General features: G+C 42.6%; 1 protein-coding gene across 2 annotated transcripts in view; it reads right to left on the reverse strand.

The window, feature by feature from the left end:
* The window catches only part of SHISA9 (shisa family member 9), a 255,223-nt gene extending 246,432 nt beyond the window's left edge, over positions 1 to 8,791 (reverse strand). Inside the window, exons 1-2 of one of the 2 annotated variants that reach the window (XM_030579078.1) lie at positions 8,211 to 8,791; positions 1,108 to 1,235 (exon numbers count right to left, since the gene is read on the reverse strand). In XM_030579078.1, coding sequence (XP_030434938.1) covers positions 1,108 to 1,235; positions 8,211 to 8,734 — 652 coding nt within the window. In that variant the 5' untranslated portion in view covers positions 8,735 to 8,791. The remainder of the gene's footprint in view (positions 1 to 1,107; positions 1,236 to 8,210) is intronic. The other variant, XM_030579079.1, reaches the window with a different exon arrangement.
* Between the last annotated feature and the right edge of the window lie 715 nt (positions 8,792 to 9,506).

A 9,506-nucleotide genomic window follows, 5' to 3' on the forward strand; every position in this document is an offset into this window, starting at 1 on the left:
CCTCCACCCCTCGCTGGTTTTACCAGCAGATGGTATGATATAGCTTCAACACAATTGTACAATATGAGCCTAGCAAAACCTATTTTCATGGTCAAAGATGTTGAAACTGTCAGCTCTATATAGTTGTAGAAAGACATATGAAAGAAAAATTGGCTGGCGATTTAAATATACTTAAAACACATCAAGAAATAAATCCATAATAGTTTTGCAGTAGAATGCACATTGCAGATAGACAACACAGAAAGAAATTTTCCATTGTAGCCCGCTATTCTGAATTATGCTATTTTCTTTCACAAACACCTTGAATTTGAATATATAAACAGAAACCCGCCCAGCAGAAAGGGAAAGTTAATCTGTGCAGGAGAAAGAGCTTTCTTAGGGGTTTGTCCAAGACTGTGGAACAAGCTTGCACAGGATCTAAGAGCCGCCTGAAGCCTTGCCACATTCCATACCAAGTGTGAGGTGCACTTTTTTGACATTGCTTTCAATAATACAAGCACATAGCACAGCTGATATAAAATAAATGAATACATAATATATATTAAAAATAAAATAGAATAGAATAAAACAATCCTCCCCTAATTATCTCTTTGGAGACAGAAAAAGGGAGGAAGGGAGAGAAAGAGAACGTGACAAATGCCTGTCACTGTTTATTGCATTTCTGGAAGGTGTTTAGATGTTATGGTTGTATGAGTGGTATAAATACCTACACAGAACATTTTCTTTTTGGACTTTACAGCCTTATTAAACATCCTGTAAGTCTTACTGTAAACTTGGCTACTTTTGTATTCTCTATCAAGTATACTGAAAGAGTGAATAGGTCATAATCTGAGAACTGAATGAAAATGCCTTCTTAAATAAGAGACAGAGATATGAAATAAATGGCAGCCAACCACCAAAACTAATCCCAAATAAATGCAATAATTTAACTTATTTCAGTTGAAAATGCCATTCTGACAATGTAAAGTACTTGATGTAATCTAATTCAATAATAAGGCATTATAAGGAATAATTTCTGAGTTACAGAACCCATGTCCTATCTCCTTTGATCATAATCATCTCATTCACTCACATAGCAGAACAGTGATAAAATATAATGCAACTTACGCAAATTATTTGCAGGTGGCCTTGTCTCCATGTTTTCATAATGTTGCACGTGAACTACAATGTTTAGGTCTCTTTCCATGTGATCTGTTGTGCAAGGACCCTGAGGTCGCATAACATCAGCAAGAGCCCTGAAGAACAAAAATTAAACTCAATTAGAATAAATCTGTTGCAAAATCTATAATGCAGTTGCAATGTACTCTGTTCCTTTTAGTTCTCGATATTGTACATTACAACATATGTACTGCAGAGTCACAGTTTAATAGGGGCCTGCTCCTGCTCCCATTGACATCAAAGAGAGTTTTGACACTGACTTCAGTAGGAGCAGGACTGACACTACGTGTATACTATATAAGTAGCTGATCCATTACTGTGCCATAGAAAATAATTGGCCCCCTGCAAAAGCCCTGGCCTTAGGCAAAGGAATGATATGGTATGTGTTATTAATGTCTTCAGGGTTCAGTGCAAGTGTTTTCAGTTCTGTACCTCACTGACCGTTGTTTGCCTCCTTTTCCACCAGATTTGGACCGTTTAATCCATTTTTAGAGAATGGCTGTTCTTACTAGGCACTATGCCCAGTTTAGTTTAATTTTGTGTAAAATTACATACAGTATCCTAGATACTGCATCTAGTTTATAAATTAATAAATAAATACATTCACTAATGAAAGTCGAGGCAAATACAGTACAGCTCTTCCACTGAACCAGTGTGACAGCAGTTATTTTCCTAGTTGTTATGTGCTATATTGAAATATTGAACAGTAACTCCATATAAATGTGTGGGTTACAGATAGAGAAATCTTGACCTGGATCTTGCTCTCAAAATGCAGATACAAACTTGGTGCACATAAAATATACAATATGTTCCCTCATGTTTGTGGAAATGTTTATGCTATTAGAATGTGAGGTACAATTCTGATTGTGTTACACCTGATGATACTGTAAAAAGTTAGAAGGTAACCAAAATTATTTAAAGAACTGAGGCAACATTTCAATATGAAGCAATGCTTATACAGCAGGAGTAGCAGAGCTGGCTTATATAGCTGAGAAAAAGGCCATTAGCAGAGATCTCATAGGGGTATGTACAGTATGATCCTAAAAGGAAAGGATTATATCACAAACCACAGTTTGAAAACAAGTAATGAACTGAAGCCGGGAGAGCACTCCTATCTAATGAATGTATGCAGAATTTGTTTATACAAAACAAATTGTTTATGTCAGCATTATAGATTTAATTCAAGAGGCAGCTGGACACATTTTTGGAAAAGGAAGAAATGCAAATGACAGATCTCACCTTCATTCTGGGAGTTAAAATGGTGTAATCTCATAATGCAGAGATTAGTATTTCCCAAGTCTAGGAGACCAGGCTTTTAGAGATGGCTTTTTCGTTGTCTTTAATGTTACTGTAAATATTATTAATTATATACTCTAAATAACATCCCACATGCTACCAGATTAACTGTTTCCTGTGTTTGAAAATACCAATGACGTCTTCACCATTTCAAAGGGGGTTCAGGGAGTTAGGTATCCGACTCCTATTATTTTAAATTGCTTTTAAAATCCAAACCTTAGAAAACCTGGGCACATTTTGATTGTCTAATACTAATTCAAAAATATGTGCTTGTTTGCTAATTACTGAATATTCAACTAGGCATTAAGAATGCCAAAAACCAGGATAAAAGAAAGAAACCTCTTTATCTGCAGAGTGTCTTTTGTTGTTTTTTCAACTAAACATTACCTCAATTTGTATTGTAGTATACAAGTAAAGGGCTTAATCCTTCAAGGAGCTGAACATCTCATGCAAGATGCTGCACACTCTTATCTGTCATTTATATCAATGAAAAATAAGAATGCTCAGCACTTCATAGAACCCAAGAAAAAATATAGAGAGAGAGAGTGACCAGATGTCCTGATTTTATTGAGACAGTCCTGATTTTGGGGTCTTTTTCTTATATAGACTCCTATTACCTACCCCCGTCCCGATTTTTCACATTTGGTGTCTGGTCACCCTATATATATAGGAGATCAAACATAAATGATATATTATTGTCTTAATTAATATTATAATTTACGAGTCACATTCTACCCTTTTGAGGATTTGCTCATAATTTTAAAAGTTAGTGTATGTTTATGTACCACACTGACAACATAAAGTACTTGGTATAGGGTGCTTGTTTTTCTGAAACTGTATGTAGATACAACAGGTTGTTGGGTAGGGCTTCTCCCTCCATGCATTTGGCTAACCTGAGTAAATATGACCATATCTTTACTCTTTACCCATATATAGTTTTTCACTTGCTGACTTTGCTTCTGTATTGTAACTCTATTGAGGTACAATACAGAATGGCAGAATGATATTATTTTATAAATATCTGAAGAAGATGTCATTAAAGTTCTCACTGGGAAATTAAATAAGAGACTTATATTGGCACTATACATATGACTCACATTTAATGAATTTAAGAAAATACATATTACAGGATGAGATGATAATCTTCAAATCAGAGATGTTGTTTGTCCCCTACACTGATAATGATGGAAATCATACATATATGGAACAATGTCTTCGACCTATCAGATCAGCCCAAAGCTATTAAAGAGTGTCACAAATCTTCAGGATATCTCTTATTGTAAGATTTTGCTCTCTGGATCTATAATGCTGTTTTAAGAAGTTATAAAGCATATCTAGCCAGGCAATTCCCTTATGGCTACAAGCTTGAAGAGGTGCATACAGATGTGATTTCATGAACGGTTAGTTGTCGTTTTTTTGCTTCCAAAAGTGGCTCAAAGCCAATCTTGGAAATAATTTCACACAAAGGATTTCAGCATTTTGGCAGTCTAGACTATTTTTGTCCCCAAGCACACTCCTTTTGGAAAATCAGCACATTCTGGAGGGTGGGAAAATTCAGGTGGTTCATAAGATATTCAGGAGGCAGCTTTCAAACTATCAAAAACATACAAGTTATAAGAAAAACATGAGCTATAACGTTGCAGATCTGATTGCAGACTTTGGCCTTTAGGCCCTTTACTGCTCTTGATTTATGTGCACATCTCCGATGTGAAGTGGGGCAGTATATGATGCTGCGTTTTTATTTACAAAAACAATCCCTTCTGTGGAGGAGAGGTAAAGTCTACTGAAAACAATGCAAGGATCACTTTTTGGGGTTCCTTTCCTATTCACCCCTCAAGGGAAATGTTTCTCTACTTGAAGTGTCAGTAAAAGGATGCGGCTTTACAGCCTAGAAATCCTGTCGAGCCTAGTGCTCTGATGAACACCAACTGCATCCTAGGGCAACAACAGACCCCCTCTCCACTGCTACCCAGTTTCCCCATCTCACCTGGCAACAAAGCTCCCTCAGAAGGGAGGATACCCTACCATAAGTCCTCCCACCACCACGACATCTACCTCTACCTTACTACTTCTCATAGGAGATAGAAGATTCAGAGGGAGAATTAATGCTCTCTTGGACACATCCCTTTCTTGGACACTAGTTCTCTTTCTTTGCCTATGGATAAAGAAAACACTTTAATTCTCTTAACTTTGAACAAATTTACCTAAAGAAGACCAAGAGGTAGCATTAGGAATTAGGAATACATGATACTTTAGAATCCTATGGAAAGCATATCATGAGGCATCCTTCTCCCACTCTTATCTTCTTCCTCCTTCACCCAACACCACAATCTAAAGAGAATAATATATTAAAATGTAACAAGGGTCACACTTTGCCTTGTTTGTCTAAACTACAGGAAATACCCAGCATCCCTAAAAAGGTATAAATTAGTTTGGTGAATAAATTTGTTTTCCTTGTCAATGTTTTGTATGCATTTTAACTGACAAATAATTTATAAAATTTCAAAATGGCCATTTAGTGTCAAAACAAATGTCTTCACATAGCATCAAGCAGAGTGCAGTGTATGGTAAAAGAAACCATATCTGATCATTCTAATTCCCAGGTTGTGACACTCTTAAGTACATTACTTGGCTAGCAGATCTATGGACTGTCTGCATAAAAAAGTACTCCACAAGATGAGTAAGAATGACACAGTCTAGCCCTAAATTAGACAACATTCTTATTCCCTACATGCATATACAAAATTCCAGATTAAAAATAGCTTTCAGCAATGTAATATGACTAAAAATAAAGCTTTGCATGTTTTGGTCATTAGTAATAAAATAGGTGCACCAGTATATTGTGTGTTATAGTTCCGGTAAGTAATGCCTCTTTCTTTAAGTGAATCTGTTTGTAAAGTTAAAGGATTCAAGAGTTTCAGGTATCCATTAGCTAGTTAAGGAAGCTAAAGCAGTAGTGTCCCTCCTTGTTAGCTATATTCTCAGCCTGACCTGGGAGATGAGACACTGTCAAATGAGGGAATAAAAAAGCAAGTCAGCTTCTGTGTGCTTCTCACTACCAGCCAAAATGGACAGCACAGAAAACCAAGCAAACTACTGTAATGAAAAATAGCGGGGTAAAATCTTTAACCAGGATTTCTAACATCAAGCCCATCATTTCAACATGGCCTAACTAACTCACTCATGACCAGGGTTTTATAATTTACATGATTTAAAAAATGAGATTGCATGTAGGCAGAGCATAGGAAGCCATGTTCATTTCTTACAGACTTCATGGGGATTGGTGCCATATAAGAAGGTAGGGTGTCTAGATAGGATATATAATGTCTTTCTTACTGTTACTATGAAATGTTTTTTAGCAAGTACTTATGTTTACATCGTAAAACTTTGTGCAGAGCTCTGCCCCCTTTCTTTCTCCCCCAGAATTCTGAAACAAGTCAGGCTATAGTGCTTTGGTTAAACTGCTTGAGGACAGGGAGAATGCCATTCATTTTAAAGGGAACTGGGATTCTAGTTCTCTTAGGTAGCCTCTGAAAATCTCAGCTACTGAGTGAAAAATTAAATTAGGCATCCAGATTCCCTAGATGGTTTCAAAAATCCCACTGTGTATGTTTGTCATGAGAACTTTTGAAAAAGTTGTAGCAATTCCCTAACAGCTGTGGAATATCCATTGTGTGTACTGAGTGGGCGTCTGTTTACCATCCTGACTCTTGTAGGTTCCTACAACCTCTGAAATAATCCTACCTTAAGAGATCTATGAATAAAAAAATACATGAGTTTGAACAATATTAACTTATCAGGGCAACAGCTGTCCTTTCTGAGCCCCAATTCAGCAAGCTAATCTATATACATGTCTGAAGGGGCTTAGAATGATATTCCATCCCCTATAATTCTGTATCCATAGGCTTAGCGATAGAAATATCATTTCAGAACCTTTCATACCTGTATCTGATAGAGAGAAAATAGATGTATCCTTTTAGAGGTTTTTTTAAACCAAATATTTCTACTACTGGAAATATGACTGACTGATCTAACCAGAGCTGAACAGAGATGGATGCACTGTTTTCACCTTCTCTCTGTCATGTGTTTGGTTGTTTGGGTGGTTTTTTTTGCAAATGAAGTGTCTAAACTCGCCTGCTGTTTTACCTGCATGTAGACACTACAGAAATGGTATGAGGCAGATGGGAATAAAGCTATTTTACCAAAGCTTTGGCTAACAGATTCAGGCTACAGTGTACAATTTTTTTCAGGATTCATGTATTCTTTTTATCAATTTAGTGGGTCAGGATTCTCAAAATGTCTTACTATTTATACCCTGCTTAAGAAATCCAGTCTCCCCAGAATTACCACAGACTCTTAGTGTTGAGTTGACTAAAAATTCTATAGTCTGCTTTGTTCCTCAGTAGTAAAGATGAATCCATATCAGCCAGTATATAAATAGCAAATAATTGCTAGTGAACTGGTGATGCATTCGCAGCACTATTTTTGGTGGCTTCTCTGTTCATTTCAGGGGAGGCTGTTAATCACAAAGCAATACAGAAACTTGGACAAGAAATAAGGCTCCAGGTGTTGTCGATCTCTTGAACTATCTTTCCGAGGGTGACTCCTGAGCCAAGCTTTAAAGCTCTGACTGTGAATTACTCCATTTCTATTGACCACCAGTCAGGGAGATAGAAAACCTTCTGCCACACTGCATGTCCGCTAGAAGGTGTCCTTGCAATTGTATTTCATTTCCAAAGTTGACCAAGATGTTGGAATCAATTTAGACTTTTTAATGGCGCTATTTGCCTTTAAAAAAAATCTGCAAATGTCTTTCCCCATCTGTTTTACTTTCCTGTGTCTGGGATTAGCATAATGAATCAGACAGACTGAAAACTGGACATATATGTTATCCCTTGATTCTAAAGTGCTGTGACAATCTGGATGCTGGAGTATGATGTTAAAGCAATTGGGCTGTGTCCTGAGCTGCCCACCTGCCTTACCCACCAGCAGGCAGCCAGTCCCTGGAGCAGGCAAGTACACAGCATGTCTCACTCTAGGAAGGGAAGGTTCTCTTTGATGTAATCCAACCATTGCATTGTGGACACACAGAGTGTAACAGACACAGGACAAAGACTTTTATGTTCCATATTTGGTTACATTTTGCCTCTGTAGCAACTAGGGGGGAAGGCTTGATACGCAGGCAGCTTGGTTACATTAAACGTTAGAATCCTTCTACAATAGGTCCCTTTTAGTCTCTCCCTCTCTACCCCCCATCCTCATTTTCAGGACAAAGAGCTCTCACACTTTCAGGAGCTGGGGGAGGGAAAGTCCTGTCAACACCATTTTGCAGTGGGAGAGGGAGGGAGGGATGGGATTTGTTTACATCCTTCTGTTGCGAGATAAAAACCTTGTCGGGGCTTGGCAGGGGGAACCCAGCAGCCCCCCTGGAGGCTGATTCAAGCCCCGCATTTGCGGCTAGACTTGGGCTTTTTTGTTTTGAGACAATATTTCCAAAAACAGTTACTGGCTCTTGCAGGGGAGGGGGGCGAACACTGCAGGTTAAAAACGGGTTAGTAATGCTGTCTGGTGCTCCCGGCCCTGTGAGGCAGAAGCCGGGGCTGGGGTGCAGCCCTGCTCTCCAAAGTTGGTGTGTCTAGTCTCTCCCTGCAGCGGAGCCTGGCTGGCGGGAGTTGTTTGCTTAGCAGGAACACATGGGCTCCGGTACAGTCTCCGGGTGGGGGGAGGGGTCCCCGCTGCCCGGCGCGGCGCCTTACCTGGACATGTGCTCCCGCTGCGGTCTGTGCGCCTTCTCCAGCCCCAGCTTGGTGAAGATCCCCACCAGCACCATGACCGCCACCACCCCGCAGATGATGTAGACGATGAGGTTGGTTTTATCCCTGGTGGGGTCGTGCAGGGGGTCGTCGATGCGGGCAGGAGGCTTCCCCGTGTTCATCCACACCGGCGTCTCGTAGTTCGTGCAGGTGTTTTGATCCAGCCGGGTCTTCTTGAACTTGCAGCAGAACCTGAAGCCACAAGTGCCGCAGCAGAAGACGAACTCCCCCGAGCTGCAGTTGAACGGCGGGTCCCACTGGCCCATCACGTCGAAGTAGCCCCGGCAGAAGTCCGGGGTCGGAGGCGGCTCCGAGGCGTCTCCGTGCTCCCCAAAGCTGGAGTGGTTCCCCCCGGAGAGCACCACGATGCTGCCCAGGTGCTGCCCGGCTTTCTCCTGCGCCCGGCACACCAGCGTGAGCAGGTCCGCCACCAAGCACCCGAGGGCCAGCCGGAGGAAGCCCTTCATCCTGCCTCCCAGCCCGGCCGCTGCAATGCCGCCGCCGCCGCCGCTCGAGCTGCTGGCTGCTGCGCTGCGCCAGGAGCCGAACATCCAGGGGCTCGGGCGGGCGGGGGGCCACGCGCTCGCTCAGCCCGCTGGCGCCTGCAGCAGCCTGCTCCGCGCGGGCAGGGGCAGGGGAAGGAGCTGGGCGCCGAGCCGCCCCCTGCCTGGCGGGCTCCCCAGCCCCGGCAGCTCCCCGCGAGCCGAGCGAAGTGAGCGGCACTTGTGGAGCGTGCGGGAGAAGGGGCGCGAGGCGGAGGAGGGGGAGGAGTGGAGCGGGGTGGAGGGGGCAGGGGGAGCGAGGGGGCAGAGATGAGAGGAGGGCTGGGGGGAAGGAGCGGTGGGGCTGGGGAGAGCGGGCAGGGTGAGGTGCGGGCTCCGCAGAGAAGCTCCTCGCGCAGCCTTGTGAAATCTGCAGGCACCGGGGAACCCCCCTTCCCGCGCCCCGGGAGAAAGCCCGGCCCGTCCTAGGAGAAAACTCTCGCCCTCAGCAGAGGAGCCCATGGAGCCCCACCTGAGACGGGGGGCTGGTGCATCCTGACAGCGTCCGCGAGAGAGCGCGGCGGGGTGCACGGGCTCCCTGCAGCATCCGGCTGACGGGCAAGCGCTGTCACCGAGGGGAAAATCCGATTTGGTGGGCAGCGTGGCTATGAGCGAGGGAGATGCGGATTTGGAAAGCTAAATCCGTCTAGCGAGGCGCCTGCAGGAGCCCCAGCGACGCTGCCTAGGTTGACAGTGC

The sequence above is a fragment of the Gopherus evgoodei genome, chromosome 10 (assembly GCF_007399415.2).
Source record: "Gopherus evgoodei ecotype Sinaloan lineage chromosome 10, rGopEvg1_v1.p, whole genome shotgun sequence".
In the NCBI taxonomy this organism is placed as follows: Eukaryota; Metazoa; Chordata; order Testudines; family Testudinidae; genus Gopherus; species Gopherus evgoodei.